The following is a 27051-nucleotide window of genomic DNA, read 5'->3' as shown; positions in this document are numbered from 1 at the left end:
CCTCATGTGTGCATTTATTGCTATGAATTTCCCTCTAGACACTGCTTTAAATGTGTCCTAGAGATTCTGGTATGTTGTGCCTTCATTCTTGTTGGTTTCAAAGAACATCTTTATTTATGCCTTCATTTTATTGTTTATCCAGTCGACATTCAAGAGCCAGTTGTTCATTTTCCATGAAGTTGTGCAGTTTTGAGTTAGTTTCTGCACAGTTGGTTTTGTGCAGTTTTTGGTTGCACTGTGATCTGAGAAGCTGTTTGTTATGATTTCTGTTCTTTTGCATTTGCTGAGGAGTGATTTTCTTCCAATTATGAGGTCAATTTTAGAGTAAGTGTGATGTGGTCCTGAAAAGAATGTTTATTCTGTGGATTTGGGGTTGCGAGTTCTGTAAATATCTATTATGTTCACTTGGTCCAGAGCTGCATTCAAGTCCTGGATTTCCTAGATTTTCTGTCTCATTGATCTGTCTAATATTGACAGTGGAGTGTTTAAGTCTCCCACTATTATTGTGTGGGAGTCTAAGTCTTTGTAGTCTAAGTCCTTTGTTAAGGACTTGCTTGTGTATCTGGGTGCTCCTGTATTGGGTGCATATATATTTAGAATAGTTAGCTCTTCTTGTTGTATTGATCCTTTAACCATTATGTAATACCCTTCTTTGTCTCTTTTGATTTTCGTTGGTTTAAAGTCTGTTTTATAAAAGACTAGGATTGCCATCTCTGCTTTTTTTTTTGCTCTTCATTTGCTTGGTAAATCTTCTTCCATCCCTTTATTTTGAGTCTAAGTGTGTCTTTGCACATGAGATGGGTCTCCTGAATACAGTACATCAATGCTTCTTGGCTTTTTATCCAATTTGCCAGTCTGTGTCTTTTGATTGGGGCATTTAGTCCATTTACATTTAATGTTAATATTGTTATGTGTGAATTTGTTCCTGCCATTTTATTACTGGTTGGTTGTTTTGCCCTTTGGTTGGCATAATTTCTTCATTGCGTCATTGGTCTTTACCATTTTGGTCTTTTTTGCAGTGGCTGGTACTAGTTTTTCCTTTCTGTGTTTAGCGCTTCCTTCAGGAGCTCCTGTAGGGCAGGTCTGGTAGTGACAAAATCTCTCAGGAATTGCTTGCCCATAAAGGATTTCATTTCTCCATTACTTATGAAGTTTAGTTTGGCTAGATATGAAATTCTGGGTTGAAAGTTCTTTTCTTTAACGATGTTGAATATTGGCCCCTACTCTCTTCTGGCTTGTAGGGTTTTTGCTGAGAGATTCGCTGTGAGTCTGGTGTCTTCCCTTTGTGGGTGACCTGACCTTTCTCTCTGGCTGCCCTTAGCATTTTTTCTTTCGTTTCAACCCTGGTGAATCTGACGATTATGTGCCTTGGCGTTGCTCTTCTAGAGGAGTATCTTTGTGGTGTTCTCTGTATTTTCTGTATTTGAATGTTGGCCTGCCTTGCTAGATTGGTGAATTTCTCCTGGATAATATCCTGAAGAGTGTTTTCCAGCTTGGATTCATTTTCCCCATCATCTTCCGGTACACCGATCAAGTGTAGATTAGGTCTTTTTACATAATCCCATATTTCTTGAAAGCTTTGTTCATTTCTTTTCACTCTTTGTTCTCTTTTCTTGCTTCTCATTTTATTTCATTGAGTTGATCTTCAATCTCTGATATCCTTTCTTCTGCCTGATGTATTCGGCTATTGAAACTTGTGTGTGCTTCACGAAGTTCTTGTGCTGTGTTTTTCAGCTCCTTGAAACTTGTGTATGCTTCACAAAGTTGTTGTGCTGTGTTTTTCAGCTCCATCAAGTCGTTTATGTTCTTCTCTAAGCTGGTTATTCTAGTTAGCATTTTGACTAACTTTTTTCAAGGTTTTTAGTTTCTTTGCTTTGGGATAGAACATGTTCCTTTAACTCAGAGAAGTTTGTTATTATCCACCTTCTGAAGTCTGCTTCTGTCAGTTCGTCAAATTCATTCTCTGTCCACCTTTGTTCCCTTGCTGGTGAGGAGTTGTGATCTCATGGTGGGAGAGAGGCATTCTGGTTTTTGATGGTTTTATTCTTCTTGTGCTGATTTCTTCCCATCTTGTTGGATTTATATAGTTTTGATCTCAGGTAGCTGCTTGGGGAGGTGGCCTTTCCTTTATCTGCCTGCAGAGGCACTGCTGGGCTGCCACAGATTCAGTGGAGCTGCTGCATATTTTATTTACTCAGAAAAATCAGGCCTGCTTCTGCAATGGTGGCTGCCCTTCCACCCGCCAAGCTCGATCATTCCTAGTCATTCTCTAACTAATGTTCTCGATGCAAAACTCTAGAGTGAGTGAGAGTTTTTTAGCCTGCCAGGCTTTGTGCAGGGGGGAACATGTCCTGCTATATAGGCTGTACCCCTGCTTTCAGCTCCCCTTCTTTCTGCAGGGTGGGTAGCTCTGTCCAGCAGGCTTTCTGGCTTTCACATCAGGCAGTGCTTCTGCCTAGATCTATGCTGACAGCCCCAGCACTGGCTGAAGTTGCTGTTCTGCCTTGTTCAGGCAGCTCTCTGAGGCTTTTCAGCCCAGTGAAGATCTCCTGTTCTGTGGGTTGTAGAGGGCTTGGGTGGAACGTTGTATCCAAACCAAAGTCCCAGATGGGGAGATCCCCTGGTCCTCCAGACAGTTACATGCACCTCCTGGATAGGGCAGTGCCCCGCCTTGCCTCAACTTGCCCTATTTGGTTTATACCCACTGTCCAACCAGACCCAAAAAATGAATTTGGTACCTCGTTTGGAATTGTGGAGATCACTCGGCTTTTGTGTCTCTCTCACTGGGAGCTGCCTCTTATTCTGCCATTTTGGGATCACCCCAATTTTTTAATTTAATTTTAATTTTTTGAGATGAGGTCTCACTGTGTTGCCCAAGGTGATCTCAAACTCCTGCACTCAAGCAATCCTCCCACCTCAGCCTCCCAGAGTGCTGGGATTATAGGCATGAGCCACCACACCCAGCCAAAAAATATGTTTAAAGAAATATATTTGCATACATTGAATGTACCATAAGTGGACAGTGTTGATAAAGCCTACAGTAGTGTACAGTAATGTCCTAGGCCTTCACATTCACTCACCACTCACTCACTGACTCACCCAGGACAACTTTCAGTCCTGTAAGCTCCATTTATTTTAAGTGTCCTGCAAACTCCATTTAGGATAAGTGCCCTATATAGTATCATTTCTTACCTTTTTTTAAAATTATACTTTAAGTTCTGGGGTACATGTGCAGAACATGCAGGTTTGTTACATAGGTATACATGTGCCATTGTGTTTTGCTGTACCCATCAACCCATGATCTACCTTAGATATTTCTCCTAATGCTATCTCCTAATGCTATGCCCACCCCTCAATAGACCCCGCAATGTTCTCCTCCTTGTGTCCATTTGTTCTTTGTTCAACTCATTTTTTATCTTTTATATCATATTTTTCCTGTACCTTTTCAATGTTTACATACACAAATATTTACCATTGTTATAATTGCCTATAGTATTAAGTATAGTAACAAGCTGAACAGATTTGTAGCCTAGGAGCAATAGGCTATATCATATAGCCTAGGTGACTAGTAGGCTATGCCACCTAGGTTTGTGAAAGTACACTCCATCCTGTTTGCACAATGATGAAATGGCCTAACAACATATTTCTCAGAGTAGATCCACATTGTTAAGGGATACATGACTGTTTATACTAAATATATATTAAAGGCTTCAAAAAGTCGTTCAGTGAAAAATCTCCAATTTGTTAACCCTAGCATTCCGTAAATACTTCCCTCAGAATGTTTCCAAGGAACTCTCATTAGGGTAGTGATTCTCAAACTGTGGTAATAGGAGCCAGCAGCAGCAGCAACAGCATTTCCTGGGAACTGATTAGAAATGCAATTTTATGGCCTGCCTCAGATCTATAGCATCAGAAACTCTGGGGTGGGGCCCAGCAGTTTGTGTGATAGTAAGTCCTTCGGGGATTCTGATGCGGCTCAAAGGCAAGAAGCATCGTTAGAAAATTTTACTGTTACTCTCCAACTTAACAGTAACTTTTTGCTTTCTTTCATTAGACTTTCCACAATTTGTATTTTTAACAGTTTCTTCTAATGATATTCTATGAATCTGTGAATTCATATTCTATAATCATAATCTATTCTCTGAATTTTCTTCCTTCTGTACTTCATAAAAGGTCATAAAGGGAAAAGTTTTTCATTTCCTTCAAAATGTTTTTCAGAAAATACAGACTTTTTTAGCATCTTGAAAGATCTGTAATCTGCCTTTTCTCATGTCAAAATTCTATAAGATTAGGAAGTGTTCTAATCTCTTTGCATTAACAGAGATTAAATTCTGGTGGCATTATATTTGTCTCTCCAAACAAGCAACATTCTTTTAGAAAAATGTAATTGAAATTGAACTTAAAATGTATTTGTATTTAAAAATAAAAAGAATTTTATTTATTTTATTTTCACTTTTAATATTTTATTAAAAATAAAAGAACCGTATTTTACATGGTTTCATAAATGCATTTTGAAAGTTTATATGAAATGCCTCTGTAAAACATGCAGAAGAGTTTTCTTTTTCTGAAGGACAGTGAAATGAGGTTGAACGTGTTAAAGCATCACACTATATTTAACTCAAGTACATTTAGAACAAAATTACTATTAGGATTTTCTTAGAATGAATCATGGCCAAATTTAACTTCTCAATATTTTTTTGTCACCTATTCTTTTCATACAAGTAAGAACTCTCTGGGTTTATATTAGTAGGTCAACTGAAGTTTTATTTATTTTTAGGTAGAGGGACAAAGACTGATAATCTAGAGACCGGATTTTGATTTGGCTGCTGCTGTCCGTCAGCAGAATGCCTTGGGGTATCTACTTACAGTAATGAGTGTAAGTAGTGCTATCATTATTACTATATTTAAACACCCATGGTTTGCAGGAATGTGGTAAAGTCTGAATATAACACAGTTAATGTGTCACTGTCCCTGCCCAGGGCAACTGCTATTGAAAGGACATACTCACATGATGAGAAAGATAGCAGATACAATGGTTTGGAGTTAAGTATTACTTCACTGCTGACTCATGGAAAGAGGTTTAGGATGTTGGCTGTGTTTTCTTAAGAGCATCTAGCAGTTTTCATCTGGCTTATCAACTTCTCACATAGGTTTTTAATTACATTTGTATACTTATTATTACATTTCTTTTTAGTTTTCCTCACGGGAGAAAAAGCCAATTCCGTGTTAAAACGCTACCGAAGAGCTAATGGGTTTTTTGAAGAAATAAGACAGGGCAACATTGAGCGTGAATGCAAAGAAGAACTCTGTACATTTGAAGAAGCAAGAGAAGCTTTTGAAAATAATGAAAAAACTGTAAGTATGTTGGCAAATTTTAAAAAATTGCACAGTTTTGCCTGTCTTTTTCACGTACATTTGAAATCTGCATCCCTGAATTATGTACATTGCTAGCAATTAAAAATTCCTTTGTTAGGAATTCTGAAAGTGGCATCTAGCTAGTAATATTCTGTGGGTTGGAGTGCTAGGTTCATTCCCTTTTTACTGGACTGTCTTTGAGAGCCCCGTTTCTATAGGACTCTGCTGAGCTAAGATTTATCATCTTGGCAAGTTGGAAGGATTTGATTTGCACAAAGCTTTGTACTAGAGGATTATAGATAATATCACTTTGATGATGATAGTGTTTTAAAAGGTTTTACTTCTCATACAAAAGAAAAGACATCCAGACATCCCTTCCCACTGCGTGAGAATACTCCTCTTTACTTCTCTTTACTCTAGACTACATGCTATTCAAGGAGAGCAGGGGTGGGAAAGCACAAGGCAGCGGTGAAAATTCTGCAGAACTGCTCCACAGCTGGAAATTATGTTACCAGAGGTAGCCATTGTATAAAGATCCAGTCCTAGGCAGCAGGAAAATAACCCTAGATGCTAAACAAGTGGTGTCACTTATGCTAAAAAGATACCAAATATATCTTAAGAGCAGCAGATCTAAAAGTTTTAAAGAAAGGGGTAAGAGGAAGAAGCCTAATCTTAGTCAAATCACAGGCTTAGAAACAGGGAAAAGAATATATCATCCATGATACCGTCATGCAATCACAAAGTAGCGTTGGCCTTTTATTTTTTTTCCAGCTTTTTTCTTTTGCATCTGTTAAGTCCTTGTTGGTTTTATTTTATATATGTTACTTTTTAAAAATAATATGTATGTATTATAGAGAAATTTAAAAATGCAGTAACATAAATCACTTGAATTTTTAGCACCATCAGTTTTATAATTTTGGGTGTATATCACTCTGGCCTATTTTTACTACATAGATACTTTATAAATAAGAAAAATAGAATTGTATTAGAAATAGTGTTTTGTACCATAAAGTTTTTAATTAAAACTACCTGAAGTTACTATCAACTATAAACAAAACTTGTTTTTTTTGATATTGTGTTTTATCAAAGAATAGAAATTTTAATATTCTACTATGGTTTTCATTAGGCTAATGGCTTTTACCCTACTTTATCATTCTCCTTTAAAGAAATGGCAATAACTTGTTTGGAATTTTTTTTCTAAAAGTACTTTATACAAGTGAATAACATTCTTTTATTATAAAAAACCCACTTTATTGAGTTATGTTTGACATATAAAAAGCTGCACTTATTTAATGTATACTTCTCTGAGTTTGGTGATAGGTATACACCTATGAAACAACCATCACCATCAAGGTTATAAACATATCCATCACCTCCCAGAGTTTCCTCTCACTCCCTTTATTATTCTTATAGTTATGTTTTGTGAGTGTGGTAAGAACACTTAAGATATGCTGTACCTTCTTAGCAAAATTTAAGTATATGATACAACACTGTTAGCTGTAGGCACTATGCTGTATAGCAGATCTCAAGTATTCATTTATCTTGCATAACTAAAACTTTATACTCTTTGCTACTTCTCATTTCTCTTTCCCCAAGTCCCTGGCAACCACCATTGTCCTCTTTGCTTCTATTAGGTCACCTTTTTTAGATTCCACATATATGTGACATCCTGTGGTATTTGTGTTTCTATGCCTGGCTTACTTCACTTATAACGTCCTCCAGGTTTGTTCATGTTGTCACAAATGACAGGATTTCCTTTTTTATAAGGCTGAATAATATTTCATTGTGTGTTATATTCGTCCATTTTCATGCTGCTGATAAAGACATACCTAAGACTGGGAAGAAAAAGAGGTTTAATTGGACTTACAGTTCCACATGGCTGGGGAGGCCTCAGAATCATGGCGGGAGGCGAAAGGTGCTTCTTACATGGTGGTGGCAAGAGAAAATGAGGAAGAAGCAAAAGTGGAAACGCTTGATAAATCCATCAGATCTCATGAAACTTATTCACTATTATGAGAATAGCATGCGAAAGACTGGCCCCATGATTCAATTACCTCCCGTAGGCCCCTCCTACAACATGTGGGAATTCTGGGAGATACAGTTCAAGTTGAGATTTGGATGGGAACACAGCCAAACTATATCATTCTGCCAAATCTCATGTCCTCACATTTCAAAACCAATCATGCCTTCCCAACAGTCCCCTAAAGTCTAAACTCATTTCAGCATTAACCCAAAAGTCCACAGTCCAAAGTCAAGGCAAGTCCCTTCCGCCTATGAGCCTATAAAATCAAAAGCAAGGTAATTACTTCCTAGATATAAAGAGGGTACAGGTATTGGGTAAATACAGCCCTACCAAATGGGAGAAATTGGCCAAAACAAAGGGTATACAGGCCCCTTGCAAGTCCGAAATCCAGCAGGGCAGTCAAATCTTAAAACTCAAAAATGATCTCCTTTGACTCCATGTCTCATGTCCAGGTCACACCGATGCAAGAGGTGGGTTCCCATGGTCATGGGCAGCTCTGTCCTTGTGGCTTTGCAGGGTAAAACCTCCCTCCTGGCTGCTTTTACAGGCTGGCATTGAGCGCCAGTGGCTTCTCCAGGCATACCATGCAAGCTGTCAGTGGATCTACTATTCTGGGGTCTGGAGGATGGTGGCTGTCTTCTCACAGCTCCGCTAGGCAGTGCCCCAGTAGGGACTCTGTGTGGGGGGCTCGGACCCCACGTTTCTCTTCTGCACTGCCTCAGCAGAGAGGCTCTCCACGAGAGCTCCACCCATACAGCAAACTTCTTCCTGGACATCTGGGTGTTTCCATACATGCTCTAAAATCTAGGTGGAGGTTCCCAAACCTGAATTCTTGATTTCTGTGCACCTGCAGGCTCAACACCACATGGAAGTTGCCAAGGTTTGGGGCTTGCACCTTCTGAAACCATGGGCCGAGCTGTAACTTGGCCCCTTTTAGCAATGGCTGGAGGGGCTGGTACACAGGGCACCAAGTCCCTAGGCTGCACACACCTGGGCCCAGTCCAAGAAATCATTTCTGCACCTGGGCTCCCAGGTCTGTGATGGGGGTGGGTAAGGGCTGCTATGAAAACCCATGACATGCCCTGGATATGTTTTCCTCATTGTCTTGGGGATTAACATTCAGCTCCTCGTTACTTATGCAAATTTCTGAAGCCAGCTTGAATTTCTCCTCAGAAAATGGGTTTTTCTTTTTTACTATATCATCAGGCTGCAAATTTTCTAAACTTATGCTCTGTTTTCCTTTTAAAATGGAATGCTTTTAACAGAACCCAAATCACCTTTTGGATGTTTTGCTGCTTAGAAATTTCTTTTGCCAGATACCCTAAATCATCTCTCTCAAGTTCATAGTTTCACAAATCTCTAGGGCAGGGGCAAAATGCTGCCAATCTCTTTGCTAAAACATAGCAAGAGTCACCTTTGCTTTAGTTCCCAACAAGTTCTTCCTCTTCATCTGAGACCACCTCAACCTGGACCTTATTGTTTATATCACTATGGATATTTCTGTCAAAGCCATTCAACAAGTCTCTAGGAAGTTCCAAACTTTCCCACACTTTTCTGTCTACTGAGACCTCTGAACAATTCCAGCCTTTGCCTGTTCCCCAGTTCCAAAGTTGCTTCCACATTTTGGGGTATCTTTTTAGCAGTTTCCCACTCTACTGGTACCAAGTTACTGTGTTAGTCCATTTTCATGCTGCTGATAAAGACATACCTGAGACTGAGAAGAAAAAAAGGTTTAATTGGACCTACAGTTCCACATGGCTGGTGAGGCCTTAGAATCATGACAGGAGGCAAAAGGCACTTCTCACATGGTGGTGGCAAGATAAAATGAAGAAGACGCAAAAGCAGAAACCCCTGATAAACCCATCAGATCTTGTGAGATTTATTCACTATCATGAAAATAGCACAGGAAAGACTGCCCCCATGATTCAATGAACTCCCCTGGGTCCCTCCCACAACATGTGGGAATTCTGGGAGATGCAATTCAAGATTCAGGTGGGGTCACAGCCAAACTTTATCATGTGTATATATCACATTTTCTTTATACAGTGATCTGTCAGTGGACATTTGGTTACTTTTAGTTAGGAGTAATATTTAGAAACCAAGATATAGGAGCTAGAATATGTTCATTGCTACCAGAATTTCATTACTTCTGGACCTTTCAGCAATAGAGCTAGGAAAAAAAAATCACACATACCTATGCATGGATATAAATTCTATATATGTAGACATATATGTCTATAGACATGTAAACATATAGACATATGTATACATGTAGACATATATGAAAAATAACTAATTCATTCTGCTATTCTACAATTCCAATCCAACCCCTCAGGGCTCTTCCAGCCATTCTGTATTTGTAGATGTTCTTCCACAATGAGAATTCCAGCACCCAATAACATCAATATATTATTAATAACTCATTTGCTTAGTTGTATAATACATACACAATGGTTTTGGAATTGTATCTATATTGTAATGGGGAAAGGGAAAACTTTTATATTCATGCATGCATGCATGCATACTTTTTTTAACTTCTCATTTGAAAATAATTATAGATTCACAGAAAATTGCAAAGATAATACAGTGAGGTTCCATGTAGCCTTTACTCGGTTTCCCTCAATGGTTATACCTTACGTAACTGTAAGATCAAAACTAGGAAACTGACATTGGTACAGTCTGTATGTATAGTTCTGTGTCATTTTATCACTTGTATAGATTTGTGTAACCATCACTGCAATCAGGTAGCAGACCTATTCTATTACCACAAATTTTTTCATCATACTACCATTTAATAGTCACACCCACCATCTTCCAAAACCATCCCTAACTCTTAGCAATCACTAATCTGTTTCCATCTCTATAATTCTGCCATTGCAAGAATGTTATATGAATGGAATATTATAATATGGAACCTTTTGATATTGGTTTTTAGAGTCAGCATAATGCTCTTGAGATTAATGCAAGTTATGTATATCAAAAATTCATTTTTGTTTCTGAGTAGTATTCCATGGTATGGCTATACCATGGTTTGTTGAACCATGTGCTTATTGAGAGATGTGTGTTGTTTCTAGTTCTTGGCTTTTACAAATGAAGCTGTTATGAATATTGCATAGGTTTTTGTTATTGACATAAATTTTCATTTCTGTGGGGGTAAGTCCCTAGGAGTACAGTTCTTGAGTTGTATGATAGGTATATGTGTATTTTTTTTAAGACACTGACAAATGAATTTGTCATTGTATAAATTACCATCTTACATTCCCACCAACAGTATTTGAGAGATTCAGTTTTTTTTTTAATTTATTTATTTTACTTTAGGTTTATACTATATCTGGCATTTCTCCCCATGTTATCTCTCCCCACCCTCTTCTCCCTCCCCACCCCCCACTGTCTCTCCCCTACCACCCCAACTGCCCCCAGTGTGTGATGTTCATCTCCCTGAGTCCATGTGTTCTAGCTGTTCAACACCCACCTATGAGTGAAAACATACGGTGTTTGGTTTTCTGCTCTTGTGTCAGTTTGCTGAGAATGATGGTTTCCAGGTTCATCCAAGTCCCTACAAAGGACACTAACTCATCGTTTTTTATGGCTGCGTAGTATTCCATGGTGTATATGTACCACATTTTCTTTGTCCAGTCTATCATTGATGGGCATTTGGGTTGGTTCCAGGTCTTTACTATTGTACGCAGGGTGCAATGAACATACATGTGCATGTGTCTTTGTAGTAGAACGATTTATAGTTCTTTGGGTATATACCCAGTAATGGGATTCCTGGGTCAAATGGAATTTCTATTTCTAGATCCTTGAGAAATTGCCACACTGTCTTCCACAATGGTTGAACTAATTCAGTTTCTTTACATACTCATGAGCACTTGGTATTGTTACTATGTTTTATTTTAGCCATTCTGTTTGGTGTGTAGTGATAACTTCTTATGATTTTAATTTGCATTTCCTTCATGGCTCATGATATTGAACATCTTTTTATGTGCCTATTTTCTATTTATGTATCTTCTTTGGTGAAATCTCTCTTCATGTCATTGGCTTACTTTCTGATTGGATGTTTTGTTTTATTTTACTATTGAGCTTTGAGAGTTCTTTTTTGTCCTAGGTTTGGATCTGTTTTCAGATATATGGTTTGTAGGCTATAGAATTGTATATTCTACTACTCTTGTATTGCTTAAGTTTTATCATTGATTCTCAGGGTGAACAATGTTTTGTTGTTGTTGTTGTGTGTTTTTGGAGACAGATTCTCACCCTGTCATCTAGGCTGGAGTGAAGTGGTGCAATCTCAGCTCACTGCAACCTCTGCCTCCCGGGTTCAAGCGATTCTTTTGCCTCAGCCCCCCGAGTAACTTGGACTAGAGGCACATGCCATCATGCCTAGCTTTTTTTTTTTTTTTTAGTAGAGATGGGATCTCACCATGTTGCCTGGGCTGGTCTTGAAATCCTCCTGAGCTCAGGCAATCCACCCACCTCAGCCTCCCAAAATGCTAGGATTACAGGTGTGAGCCACTGTACCTTGCCATCAGAGTGAACCATGTTTTTACTGCCTACCTCTCTGGTCTTTTATCCATCTCAGTGCTTCTATATATCCTTTCCTACTCACAGAGACAGGATGCTGCATGTCAGCAATCTTTGAACTAAGTAGAAGAAATTCCTTCAACTGTGAGAGAACTGCTTGAGACATTTTCTATACTTCCAGCATCACCTTTTCCTTCCTACAGAATCATTCTCATATCATTAGCCTATATGCCTCAAAAAAATAAATAAAACTCTCTTAACACATCTCCATCTAGCAACCATTTCATTACTTGAAACTCTTCTGTGTTCTGCCTACACTTACTCCCCTGGTGAGCTTTCCTTTTCTCATACTTAAAATAGTAATAACTTCCAAATTTATATTTGTAGTTCATGGAGGGCTACCCTGAACTACAGATTTGTATGGCTAACTGCCTGTTCAACATGCTCTCTTAGAATCAAATATGGTTCTCAAACTAAACAGACAAATTTGCACCACTTTCCCCAAATATTTATGCTTACTACAGCCTCTCTGATCTCAATAAGTAGTAACTCCATTCATCATGTTTGCTGATCTCCAAAGCTTTTTGCCATCTCTGACCCCTCTCTTTTTCATATCCCACGCCCCCATCTGCAATGGTTGGTTCTAATATACTCAGAATCTAGCCACCTTTCTTCTTGTTACCACTTTACATCTAAGCCACCACCACCTTCTCATCTGTATGATTTTTTGGCACCTGCCCCATAGATAGTTCTCAAAACAGCAGTTTAGAGTGATCCTTTAAAGTCTCTTACTTGCAAGGGCTTCCCATCTCCCTCAGTGAAGGCCAAAGTGCTCAGAATCACCCACAAGATACTACACAATCAGTCCTCATGTATCTCTACCCCATACCTTCACTCCATATATGGTTATTTCTTTACCATATTTCCTATGACACTCTACCCCTTATTCACTTTGCTGTGGCTTTCTTGTGCCTACACACACACACACACACACACACACACACACACACACACACACAGCACATGTCCTGCCTCATGTCTTTGGCACTTGCTCTCTCCTCTTCTAGGTGGATATGTCTGAGTTCTTTCACTACTCTCAAGTCTTCGCTCAAGTTCACTTTTTCAGTGGGGAAATATCCTACCTTAAATTGCAACCTCTTGGCCCTTCTGTGATTTTTTTTTTCCAAGCCCTTATATCATTTGACACCTATTTGGTTTTGTTAACTGTTACTCTCCCCTCCTCCCCAGGACTGTTAGCTCTATGGAAGCAACATTTCTTATCTGTTTTATTCATAGCTATGGTCTCTAGCATATAAAGCAGTGCTGGCACATAATAGAGGCTAAATACATATTTGATGAATGAACAAAGGAATGAAGGAATGGATTGGCAAATCACAAAGCACATTTAATTCATGGGAAGGACCAATTTAAAAGTTGTTCCCAAGTTGGCTGTATTTATCCTTTAAAGTTTGTCATCTGAGTTTGTTCATGTCATTAAAACAATCCCATTTAGGATAGGTGTGCCAGCTTTTGATCTAGCAAATGTAATTGAAGTGGCATTCTCATCCTTGATCTATTTCAGAACAAGTATTTCAGAATAATGTTTGTTATATGTTAATGAGGATCTAGCATTGCCAGCACACTTTCATCTTCATCTTGGCAGTGAAGAAAATGATTGGATTTGAGATTTGCTTTATACTTTTAGACTATCTTTACTATCTTTTTGTTTACTAAAATTTATTACCCAGAACACTTTTTACTCATATGTTTTAATCATGTTCAAACACGAAATATGTGAATTTAGATGTCTACTTTCAGTAGAATGTTTATTATGTGTAATTGTTTACCTAATTTGGAATACATGTCTAATTATACAATGGGAGAAAACATATTGTACTTCACAGTACTCATTTTCATCATGTAGAAAATGGGTCAGGTTTATTCAGACATTATCTGCTGAATGCTTACTATGTAACAGACACAGTATATACAACAATGAATAAGCTGCTCCTCCCTCATGGCATTTGAGCTCTGGTAGAAGCCACAGACATATGCACAAAGGCTTATATAAGCATGCTGTAAACCTTAAATATACACAATTTTTATTTGTCATTTATACCTTAATAAAGCTGAGTTGTCATGCCAAAATCCTCTGCTTTGAGAATCAGATGGACCTTGATTTGGTGTCTGAGCTCTGCCACCTACTGACTGTATTGCTTTGAGCAAACATTTCATCTTTTAGGCCTCAATTTTGGTATCTTTTAAAAGGAGGATATTATACCTACAGCATTAGGTTTGAGGCTGTACACTTAGCATAGTGCTTGGAACAGAGAAAACTTTCAATAAATATATTTTATTCTAGTTTTTAGGTGCTGAATTCTTGCCACTTTATTTAGGAATCATTATTTCACCACTATCACTTTTTCTCTCTTCTTTCTATGAGACCATGAGGGTTCTCTACATTTGGAATTGTTAAGCTTGCACTAACATTGAGAAAATAGTGGTAATTCTTTAAAACAACTATTATAGAACTTTTAATCATATATAATTTCTCGTTTATTTTGCTTGACTTTCCTCGGTGTTTGTCTTCAAACTTTAGAGTGTATAGGAACAGGCTGGGTGCTTAGTAAACCTGCATAGTCCCACTTAGTGCCCAGATTTGGGTTTCTAATTCCATTCTACGATGAAATAAGACAGAATTTTGGGGGACATGGCTCATTATTGGGCTGTAGCATGAAGAATACAAGATGAGCTGGAGCACATTGTAGTGCCAGAAAGTAAGGAAGTGCTATAATCCAAAGAATGGGAGCATGTTAAAGGGACACTGGAACTAACCTAAAGAAGCTCTTAGTGGCCAAAGCTGAATAATTTTAGCAACAAAATAAATAATATAATTATTTATTTATTTATAATGATTATAGCTCAAAGCACAAAATACACATGATTATATAATGTTATAAATGAATGAATGAACGAATGAATGAATAGGTGAAAAGAGAAAAATCCACACTAGAATTTCAAATTGTGTAGGTAAATACTCCACCTCAGAAGGTGGAGCTTAATTTTCTTCTTCCCTTGTGTGTGGCTTGAACTTAAAGACCAGTTTTCAAAGAACAGAGTATGGAAAAGGTCAGGGGGTGGGGGCAGGTGGGGTAACTTTACAGTGGAGAAATCTGTCAAACTACTTTGAACTGGTGAGATCAAAGTTATTAAGTCACACATGTGATCTACTGAAGAGAGACTTCATTTATTTCCATCCCCACAAACTCATAACCCCAATCTAACTATGAAGAAGTTACAGAGAAATCCAAATCCAAAGACATTCTCCAAAATTTCTGACTAGTATCAAAACTGTCAAGGTCGTGGGAAAAAAATTAGAAAAGACTGAGAAATAGTCACAGACCAGCGGAAACTAAAGAGACACGATGAAATGTCAATTCGATTCTGGAACAAAAGGACATTAATGGGGAAACTAATACAATCTAAATAAAGTGTTGTGTTTAGTTAACAGTAATGGACTAGGATTGATTCATTAATTATAACAAATTTACCATCCTAATGTAAGAAGCTCACAATAAGGGAAACTGGGTGAGGAGTACAGGAGAATGTTATGTATTATCTTTGCAACTTCGGTACATTTAAAATTATTTTAAAATAAGAAAGTTCATTTTTAAAATGCACAATCCAGGGTTCACAAGTCTCCATGGGGCCATGGAACTTACTTTATTTGGTAACACTTCGTTAGATTCTAAAGAAAGCAGTTCAGCTAAAACCACTTAGAATACTCAGAGCTCTGCAGGGGGTGGTATTTCTAGGAGTATGGATGACTCTTGTGTCTGGGTGCATCATCCCAAGTCTTTATCCCATTCTTGTGTACTCCATGCCATTCTACCCCCAAGTTGCAGCTATATTTTAGAAACTGAGTTATTAATATCCAAGGATCTGAGATCTAAGTTCAGCAATCCCTTTTTAGATAATACCTCTCATTCTAAAGTGTCACCAGTTAAATTTGTTTTATGTAGAAGTTATTGGTGAAGAAAGAGATACGCAGTCCCCCTTCATACTAGGATATGTTACAAAAACTACATTGGAAACTGTTGAATTCAGAGCCCATGGCAGGAGGTGGCATGTAGACACTTGTGGGTTGGGATTAGCAATTACAAGAAGTACTGTGTCTGAGGTATCTAAAAACTGATCACTAGGTCCTGGAGATTACTCATTGTACTCGCAGGCAGAAAGTCCAATTCATTGGCACTGTTAAGGAAATTCTTATTTCATTAGCCTCTCATGATCTGCTGATGGCACTAGAGCCAGATTGAGAATATTGTCCCCACCCTTAGTGACTAAAGAGTTGTGAGGGAGAAGGGAATTCAGGAAGGAAAGGAGGTGGAAATCCAGTCTGGGCACAGAAATATAGGAGGCAAACGTGGGGCATTGCTGTGGGCCTCTTCTAGCCATACCTTATGTATTTCCATTCAAATCTTCTCTGCCTTCCCTAGACGTATCTCAGACCCTCCTTGGGGAACCAAATATGAAGTTTCCCTTTAGGCACATGGAGGTGGTTTCCTGGAGCTCCCAAAGGCCTCCTCACTACTTTTGGAACCTCTTAAAAATAAGTTAAATAGGGCCAAAATATGTAATTTTATGCAACTGGTATTGTGAGCTACCTTCTAAAAAGATGAGGAAGGTCTGACTGTTGCAGGTCATTAACATGTTGTCCCTTATATAGTTCATTTAAAGTAGGTTTTTATTGATTATATTGTTGATATTGTTTTTAAGTTAGTGGTGAACTTTAGTCTCTGACAGTTGAGCCCATTTGTAGACTATAAATTATGTGTAGTGTCAGTTATTCATGTCAAGTTATGGTAGTAACTGAATTAGAAGAATTTCAGACTGTAGAATATTAATAAAGTAGTAGAATTCTTTCAGTTGGTGGGGGGATCTCCTGCCCATGCAAGCAGTATGTTAACCTTGACCTAAAGTTACCTCAGCAAGTTTCCTCTCCTAGTACCAGTGCCAACCTTTTTCAGAACTATCCTCAGAGATTGGGTACCGGTGAGCCTGACAGATCTATTTGCTGTCACTTGTAGAATCATTTGCATCATGGATTTAATATAACTTGTGGCCCTGTCACCTCTCATGTTGCTGCTTTGGGATGCTTCACTGCTTAATAAGTAGTACTGTCGTGGTTAGGAGATGTTTTATCTATCCGTTACAGACCTGCAACCAGTCAATGGAATTGATGACAATAAAACACTCACATTCAAATTGGGATTTGAATAGAACCCTAGGGAAGCAACTTCGCTTGGTAAATGTCTAGGGCATCTATTATTCTATCTGAAAGACTATGTCATATGTTTCCCATAGCATACTGGGAAGAAGTTAGCTATGAATTCAGAGAATAAGGGGCTAGCTGTTACCTAAGGAATTATATTCTTTAGCCTAATACACTAAACCTCTCCCTCCAAAAAGGACAAGAAGAAGCAAAAACCACTCAATCAATGATGAGACTAAGGCATTGTGAAATGATATGATAGCCAGCAGAAAATGCCATTTTTTTTTCTTTTCTGTTGGTTTCTGGGCAGATCACCTGAGGTCAGGAGTTCAAGACCAGCCTGGCCAACATGGTAAAACCCCATCTCTACTAAAAATACAAAAACAAATTGGCCAGGCATGGTGGTGTGTGCTTGTATTCCCAGCTATTCAAGACAGAGAAGCAGGAGAATCACCTGAACCCAGGAGGTGGAGGCTGCAGTGAACCGAGATCATGCCACTGCACTCCAGCCTGGGTGACAGAGCGAGACTCTATCTCAAAAAAATAAATCAATAAATTACTAAAAAGTATAAATAATTATGGATAATGAAAAAACACAGCTACTTTGATAAATGTATGCAAGGTAAGTAGATGACTAAACCAGTTAAACATCATATTTCATTGATTGTTCAATCATTTATTCACATTTTAACTTCTCTGAAATTGAGGTGCAGTTTACATACTTTGACATGTCATGGATTTGTTGAAAGCAGTATTTTTCTTCTTTTTCTTTTCTTTTTTTCTTTTTGAGATGGGGTTTTCCTCTTGTTGCCCAGGCTGTGGTGCTATGGCACAATATTGGCTCACTGCAGCCTCCGCCTCCCAGATTCAAGTGATTATCCTCCCTCAGCCTTCTGAGTAGTTGGGATTACAGGCACCCACCACTACACTGAGCTAATCTTTGTATTTTTAGTAGAGACAGGGTTTCACCATGTTGGCCAGCCTGGTCTCAAACTCCTGACCTCAGGTGATCCACCCACCTTGGCCTTTCAAAGTGCTGGGATTACAGATGTGAGCCACCATGCCCAGTCCTTTTTTCTTGTTTAATAAACACAAATGGTATACTCTTCAATTCATGCTATGTTATATTTGATAAAGTACAGCAACCAATCACTACTGCTACGCACTCCTCAGAGGTACTGATCTAGATGAGGTGACTACTGTAATTTAGTTATTATTATAGTGGGTATCTGCTGATTTCCTTAATAATGGGCATTTCACTAGTTCTTTCTTTTAGTGTTAGGGTACAGTCACCCCTAGGGCAGGACATTTTACCATGGCTCTCATGGTTGGTATATCAGTAACTATAGAAATAAGATTGGTTGGTGACGGTGGTACCAGAAAAACGACCTTTGTGAAACGTCATTTGACTGGTGAATTTGAGAAGTATTTAGCCACCTTGGGTGTTGAAGTTCATCCCCTAGTGTTCCACACTAACAGAGGACCTATTAAGTTCAATGTGTGGGACATGGCCAGCCAGGAGAAATTCGGCGGACTCAGAGATGGCTATTATATCCAAGCCCAGTGTACCATCATAATGTTTGATGTAACATCCAGAGTTACTTACAAGAATGTGCCTAACTGGCATAGGGATCTGGTTCGAGTGTGTGAGAACATCCCCATCATGTTATGTGGCAACAAAGTGGGCATTAAGGACAGGAAAGTGAAGGCAAAATCCATTGTCTTCCACTGAAAGAAGTATCTTCGGTACTATGACATTTCTGCCAAAAGTAACTACAACTTTGAAAAGCCCTTCCTCTGGCTTGCTGGGAAGCTCATTAGAGACCCTAATTTGGAATTTGTTGCCATGCCTGCTCTTGCCCCACCGGAGGTTGTCATGGACCCAGCTTTGGCAGCGCAGTATGAGCACGACTTAGAGGTTGCTCAAACAACTGCTCTCCCGGATGAGGATGATGACCTGTGAGAATGAAGCAGGAGCCCAGCGTCAGAAGTCTAGTTTTATAGGCAGCTGTCCTGTGATGTCAGCGGTGCAGCGTGTGTGCCACCTCCTTATTATCTAGCTAAGCAGAACATGTGCTTCATCTGTGGGATGCTGAAGGAGATGAGTGGGCTTCGGAGTGAATGTGGCAGTTTAAAATATACCTTCATTGTTTGGACCTGCATATTTAGCTGTTTGGAACGCAGTTGATTCCTTGAGTTTCAGATATGAGACTGCTGCAGTCACATCACAATATTCAGTGGTGAAATCTTCTTTGTTACTGTCATTCCCATTCCTTTTCATTTAGAATCAGAATAAAGTTGTATTTCAAATATCTTAAAAAAAAAAAGAAAAAAGAAATAAGATTCAGTTTAACTATTTCCAAAGTACAATAAAAGGAATTGCAAAAGAATTTCTAACTTTGCCATAGCCCTATGTTGTTAGCCCAAGTCTTGGGTACTGTCAAGCTGAAACAGGAAATCTGTCCACTAGTGAACTACAACAACCAGTAGATCCAAGGAAGGCTCTTGCTTTCCTTGAACTATATATTTTAGAGGGCCACACTAATGCTATAACTTAAAATGGCATTATTATTTCAATATTAAGATAATATTCAATTCCAAAAGCTAATATTTGATACCAATCACTGATCATCATGAATAGGCTAATGGCTCATTGTTGAAGAATGATCCATGGAATTGGTTCTAATCATCTTTTCATACCGCCCACAAAAACCAAATAAGTCAAGCTCTTCATTTCACAAATGAGGAAATAGCCCCAGAGCTGTCGATTTCCTGATTTCCTCATTACAAGATACTGATGAAGCCCAAAATAGGAGCCAGGTCCCAGGTCTTCTATTTCTGTCTTCCTCATTCCTTTCATCCTCTCCTCCTCATTGAACACAATGCCCTCCTAATTTAATTAGTGACAGTTATGCCGGGGTTTTACAATGAAACAATTTACCTTCAGGCTTCTTATGCCAGTTCTTATTGGGCCAGTAGTAAAGATACATGACATCGTACTTATGCAAGCTCAGATATGATAGAAACAGAAAAAGTGGTGGCTGATACCTATTCTTAGGCTTAACCTTTGTCTTAATTTCTACTGTTTAAATTTTTTTTTTTTTTTTTGAGAGGGAATCTCACTCACTCTGTCACCCAGGCTGGAGTACAGTGGTGCAGTGTCGGCTCACTGCAGCCCGTGCCTCCTGAATTTAAGTGATTCTCCTGCCTCAGCCTCCTGAGTAGCTGGGACTGTAGGCACCTGCCACCACACACCCGGCTAATTTTTGTATTCTTAGTAGAGGTGGGGTTTCACCATGTTGGCCAGGCTGGTCTCAAACTCCTGACCTTGAGTGATCCAGCCACCTCCACTTCCCAAAGTTCTGGGGTTACAGGTGGGAGCCACTGTGCCCAACCTCTACTAATTTAAAATTCTTTAGAACAACGTCCTTTGGGATAGACAGAGCAGGTAATATTCTTTCCAACTTTAGAGCAGTATTTTAAGTGTCCAAAAGACCTGTGATACTTCTGACTTCTGAATGGAATTGGAACTTGTGGGTTTTGAATCTTTTTTTTTTTTTTTTTGAGACGGAGTTTCGCTCTTGTTACCCAGGCTGGAGTGCAATGGCACGATCTCGGCTCACCTCAACCTCCGCCTCCCGGGTTCAGGCAATTCTCCTGCCCCAGCCTCCTGAGTCGCTGGGATTACAGGCACGCGCCACCATGCCCAGCTGATTTTTTGTATTTTTAGTAGAGACGGGGTTTCACCATGTTGACCAGGATGGTCTCGATCTCTTGACCTCATGATCCACCCACCTCAGCCTCCCACAGTGCTGGGATTACAGGCTTGAGGGCTTTTGAATCTTAAGCCAGTACTCATCAGCATCATACCATGTAGCTGATACACTTGCAGCCTAAGATATAATGTCTTGAGGAGAAGGAAACCTAATAGAACCTACAATATAATTGGGACAATTTGGGAAGAGTATAGGAGTAGGCTGATTTCCTGTTATCTGAGAAGTGGCAATCTGAACTGTTAGACAGATAATTTTTAACTTTTTGGTTTGATACTGAGATCAAGTTCAGGGCAGCTACCTTTAAGTTAAAGAAACTGATGAGTCTAGAGTAATGTTTAAAAAGGTAGAGGAGATAACAAAGAAGTAGTTCTATCTAAAGATATTGAAAATTTTCAGTGCTACAGGGATTCATTTTTATTACTTGGAAAGACCGATTATAAAGACACAGGAGTGTATTAATAAGTAAAATAGGATAAATTAATAAAAATTATAATTCCCTGTTAACCTAGGTTTTATATTAGTTTTTCATTAAAACTGTTGCATTCCACTTTGCTGTTTTCTATTTTATTTTATTAGTGTTTTAAAATTAAGACAGGGTCTTGCTCTGTTACCAAGGCTGGAGTGCTTCTGTGAACATGGCTCATTGTAGCTTCAACCTCCTGTGCTCAAGTGATCCTACCATCTCAGCCTCCTGAGTAGCTGAGGGTCACAGTTGCATGCCACGATTCCTGACTAATTTTAAAAAGAAATTGTGTGTACAGACAAGTTCCCATCATGTTGCCCAGGCTGGTCTCGAACTCCTAGACTCAAATGTGATCCTCCTACTTTGGCCTCCTAAAGTACTGGGATTTATAGGTGTGAGACACCATGCCCAGCCATCTATTTTAAGATATTTAAACTCAAGGCAAACTCTAGACAAAGCAGAACTAATTCTGGAAGGAGATATAATATGGGAAACAGAAGAGAATATTACCAAAAATATCAAATTGATATTCTCAGAATTTAAGGAAACAATAGGTTTATAAAATGAGATGAAGCTGTTACAGAGGGGAACAATTAGAGCATAAGAGAAAGTCCTTGGACATTAGAAATGTTACTGCAAAACTAAAAATTGAACAGAGGTCAGACAATGCAGAGTTCAGTGGGTTGCACATGGAACATAATGCCTACTCTACTCCCAGCCCACTTCCCCTGAAAGGGAGTGCACCCCTCCCCCATTAAGGGGCCCAAATACCCACTTATGGTCCCCTGTCCACCATTAGCCATCTACCTTCAGCCAACCACTACCACCACCACTGCCGCCCACCTGCTCACTATGCCCCGAGCTGCCCGTCATGGTCACCACCCCAGTGTTGCAGGTATACTAGAACTACCACCCCAGCTGCGAGGCCGCCATTAACATCCAGATCAACCTGGAGCTCCATGCCTCCTACATGTACCTGTCCATGGCCTTCTACTTCGACCAGGATGATGCAGCCCTGGAGCACTTTGGCCGATACTTCCTGCACCAGTCACACGCGGAGAGAGAGCATGCCCAGGAGCTGATGAGGCTGCAGAACCAGCACAGTGGTCACATCTGCCTTTACAACATTAGGAAGACAGAGCGCCGAGGCTGGGAGAGCAGGCTCGAGGCCATGGGGTGCACCTTTCACCTGGAGGAGAACATCAACCAGAGCCTCGTGGAGCTGTACCAGCTGGCCCTTGTGAAGGGCAACCCCCAGCCGTGCGACTTCATGGAGAGCCACTTCCTCAACCAGCAAGCCAAGACCATGAAAGAGCTGGGTGGCTACCTGAGCATCCTGTGCAAGATGTGGTCCCTGGAACCCGGCCTGGCAGAGTACCTCTTTGACAAGCTTACCCTGGCTGGCAGCGAGAAAGAGACCTGAGCCCAGACGGGCCCTACAGCCATGGTGTGCCTTACCCAGGTCGGGCCACCAGGAGGGACATGCATGTTACCCTTTCACAACGTTCTCTTCAGTATTTTCCTTTCAGTTTTACCATTGTTGGCAATAAAGTTAACTGGTTCTCAAAGCAATAAAGTGTCCAGTTCATGCGTGCCTGCAACACTCTCACCTTTTAGGAATCGGGGCACATCTCCATGCAGGTTTAAAGTAGGTATCCAGCAGTCTCTCCACCCAGCTCTGCTCCATCTGCATGCAGCTCAGGATCTGTGCAAGCGGAGGGGAAAGGTATTCTATGCGCCCCTGGAAAACACATTAGTCTTCCCCTTATAAACTTTGAGAGCATGTGGGATAGAGTTGGGTGAGGTGGGGTAGGGTGGGGTGAAATGGGTGGGGTGGGTAGGATTAGATGGGGTGAGCAGTCTTGGGTCATGGTATCTGTGGGTGCATGTGCATGATACAGTGTAAAACATGGTATGGAATTCATACTAGTGGCTGCCTCTGGGGAAGAAGTGAAGGAAATGGGATTGGGCAGGGATTAAAATAAAGGGGGTCATCAATTTTTCATGAAAACTTTTTTGTTTGAGTAAGCAAAGGATAACTTTTCTTGTTTCTAGACAGCATGATTGGGGCTCTGGGTGACAGCAAGGCAGAATACATCTTTGCCAAGCTCACCTGGAGTGACAGATAGTGGGACTGAGACTTAGGTTGGCTTCCCCATAGATATGGGGGTGATTTCCTGCATATTGCCCTTATAAATCCTCTACTCCTGTTTTTTTTTTTTTTTTTAAACTTTCAATTGTGCCATTTCTTCCAATAAACTAACATGGAAAAAATATACCTCAGTAAAAGGACTGAAAAATAACAGGTCAAAGTTGGAGGTCCAATTTGTGATTCAGAATAGAAAGTAGAATAAATACTCCCAACTGTTAAGCCAGTGACTGGCTGTTTTGAAGAATGTAGAGGGGTGAGGGAGAGTTGAAGGTGCAGACCAGGTAGAGCCATTGTAGCTGATCCAGGTGAGGGTCTAGTGTGGCTTGAACTGTGATAGTGGCTGAGGATATGAAGAGAGATTCACTGGTTCCAGATGGATTTTGGATAAAGTGACAAGTTTTTCTCATGGACAGGAGGCGAGGACTGTGAGATAGGGAAAATGATCTAAGTTCTGGTGTTTGATCTTGAGGACCTGCGTTGATGTTGCTATTATTAACCTCAGGACATTTGCAGTGGAGACACATAGGGTAGAGAGTTGCGGAATATATGTCATGTGAAATATTGGATCCTTATTAGATATCCAAGTGGAAACATCAGTCAAGTAGATGGAAAAATGAATGTCAGGTTTGGAAATATACATGTGGGAGACATTTTATAGATGATACTGAGGTCATGTGATTGGATGAGCTCACCAGAAAAAGAGTGTAAGAGAGTGTGACAAATCCATCCCCAAGCTCAGGGCAGCTAACATTTAGGGGATAGTTGAGATGTTTGAACACCCGGAGAGTTTCTGGACCCACCTTCCCATTACCTTATTCCAGACCATGGCTCCCAGTGCCCACTCCCAGTGTATTTTCAAATCAGCTTGTGCTGATTATCAGTGTGACCTCTAGCTTCTCCTTTCTAGATGTGGAAAAGAGTTCTTTTATCTTGTCTTATGACTATGGATAGAATGAAATTATTTCCCAGTAAGAGAAAGATTCCTTAGAGAACTGGTAGTGATGTAAGCCTACGGTTTTTTTTGTTTTTTTGTTTTTTTTTTCTTTCTTCTTTGACAACTCCTGCCATATCTTTCAGTCTGTTCTCTATCTAAACAGATGAAATTTGTATATAAACCTTAGGTTGCATGTTTCTGAAAAACTACTTGAAACATTTTGTTCCTTCAGTGCTACATGTAGATTATTATATAAAAAATAAAAATTACAGGTTTTATATGCAGTATTCAAAGTTACATGTGTAGCTCGATTTTTCTAACACTAACTGATTGGTTTGAACAGTAGTAAAATATGAACAAATTTAGATATGCAATTATTACTTTATTTGATAACTGTATTGTAACACTTTTTTTTTTTTTTTTTTTGCAAGGCAAAGCCTTTATTTTAATCTGGATTCATTAACTTTAGGTAACAATAACTTAAAAGCTAGGAAAAGTTATACAGAGATTTAAAAATTGACTATACAGTAAATGATGAAAACTAACAACAGAACACAACAATGTTCAAATAGTGAATACAATTAACAAATGGGGCCAAAAGTCAACATTTATCTTGCATCATCTTTCAAGCAATGTCTCAGCTTTTTTCTCCCAAACCTAGAGGCTGATTAATTCAAAGTAGCCCTATTAAGAATATTTGATTGTTTCCTTTTGAAATTAAAATTTGAATGGAAACTGTATTAATAACTCACGGCTTCTAAACATAAAGACAGATTTTCTTTTCTCTCAAATGTAAAGGCAGATTAATTCAAAGTAGCCCTATTAAGAATATTTGTTTCCTTTTGAAATGAATATTTGAATGGAAACTGTATTTATAACTCATGGATTCCTACTGAAGTTTAAGACTCCCCTAGATGATGGTCAGATTTAGACAATGCTAGAATAAGACACCGGCAATTATTTCAAAGTATGAACTACAGGCAAAATCTAAAAGGACATACATAATTTAAAAATTTCTAATTTAAAAAACATAGTAAATATAAATGAATTAACTCACACAACCTACTTACATACAAACAAAACTAGAATAAACAATTTTGTCTCTTAACAGGAGCAAGATCTTAGGTGGGTCATTTTGTTTAAGGATGACTTGAAATTTTACAAGACTACCTTAGCTCCCACATGTGAAAACTCTTCAAGAATCTTATTAACTAGAAGTTGGGGAAACTACAGTGAGAAATAAAATGAAACGGCTTCTCACTCATATGAAGGCCCAGATCATGCCTAAATTTCTAGGGATTTAACTTAAGAAGCTCCTTGCCCTGAGAGATTCATTAATCACACAACACTCTACTCAGATGGGGCAGAGAATTGGGTTTACACTGTGATTTTGCTTGCCTGTTGTTCAAACACCTAGTACACAAACCATCAGAGGAGAGAGTAAGAGAAATAATTATCAATGCTGTTCAGATAGAACAGGAGTTCCTCACTGAGGCCTTGCCTGTGAAGCTCATCGGAATGAATTGCACTCTAATGAAGCAATACATTGAGTTTGTGGCAGATAGACTTATGCTGGAACCGGGTTTTAGGAAGGTTTTCAGAGTAGAGAATCCATTTGACTTTATGGAGAATATTTCACTGGAAGGAAAGACTAACTTCTTTGAAAAGAGAGTAGGTGAGTATCAGAGGATGGGAGTGATGTCAAGTCCAACAGAGAATTCTTTTACCTTGGATGCTGACTTCTAAATGAACTGAAGATGTGCCTTTATTTTGCTGATTTTTTTTCCATCTCATGAAAAAAATCAGCTAAAGTGTTATCAACTAGCCACACCATACATTGTCCATAATGTTCATTAACAGCATCTTTAAAACTGTGTAGCTACCTCACAACCAGTCCTGTTTATTTATAATGCTGGTGCTATCACCTTTTGCTAGCAGGCTGGCTGGCTGTTACTTACCATAGCAGTGACAGTGGCAGTATTCTTGGCTTTAAAGTGAGGGGTGACCTTCTAGTGAGCTCGACACAGCAGGATTAAACATTTCATTTAACGAGCACAGGCAGCTGAAAGATGCAGACTCACTGCTTCAATGCAGATTTTAATGTTTACTTAAATATAAAACTGGCCCTTTACAAACAAACATTGTTTGTACTCAAAAGATGATAATAGCTTGATTTATTTGGTTTCTACACCAAATACAAAGCATTCTCCTGACCACTAACAGGAGCCAATTCACAATTCACTAAAGGACTAAAGTAAGTTAAACTTATATAGACTAAGCATGTAATTTCTTTTATTTTAATGAATTAAAATACTCATTAACCAACTTCAAAGTCAATACTGTGTTTAGCTAGATATTAGTCTGTTGGTGCCAGAAACAAGATGGGTAACACTTTCTTAAAAATGAGGATTATGGTCATTTAAGCTTCCAGAAGTTATTCTTGCCCCTTTACTATTCTAAGCCTAATTTGGTCTTCCCACTGTATTTCTTTATCTGCCTGATTTGAGGATCTCTTTCCTCTCTTGGACAAAATGACTTTGTCTGTGACTTTG

General features: G+C 39.1%; 2 protein-coding genes and 1 pseudogene across 5 annotated transcripts in view; all 3 read left to right on the top strand.

Annotated features, from left to right (window-relative positions):
* The window catches only part of PRRG1 (proline rich and Gla domain 1), a 93367-nt gene that overhangs the window by 54200 nt on the left and 12116 nt on the right, over nucleotides 1-27051 (top strand). For all 3 annotated transcript variants that reach the window (XM_032261625.1, XM_032261626.1, XM_032261627.1), the window contains one exon: nucleotides 5195-5355. In XM_032261625.1, coding sequence (XP_032117516.1) covers nucleotides 5195-5355 — 161 coding nt within the window. The remainder of the gene's footprint in view (nucleotides 1-5194; nucleotides 5356-27051) is intronic.
* On the top strand, nucleotides 18475-19310 carry LOC116539035 (annotated as a pseudogene). Its single transcript, XR_004263897.1, has one exon. The product of XR_004263897.1 is annotated as a GTP-binding nuclear protein Ran-like (transcript).
* On the top strand, nucleotides 21586-23196 carry LOC116539032 (putative ferritin heavy polypeptide-like 19). The gene is given in 1 exon segment (XM_032261624.1): nucleotides 21586-23196. A coding segment is annotated over 1 exon segment (801 nt). The 5' UTR covers nucleotides 21586-22383; the 3' UTR covers nucleotides 23185-23196.

The sequence above is a fragment of the Sapajus apella genome, unplaced genomic scaffold (genome assembly GCF_009761245.1).
Source record: "Sapajus apella isolate SASKATOON/1434 unplaced genomic scaffold, GSC_monkey_1.0 scaffold125, whole genome shotgun sequence".
Classification (NCBI taxonomy): domain Eukaryota; kingdom Metazoa; phylum Chordata; class Mammalia; order Primates; family Cebidae; genus Sapajus; species Sapajus apella.
Note: the sequence above shows the minus strand (reverse complement) of the source record. Positions and strands in the feature narration are given on the sequence as shown.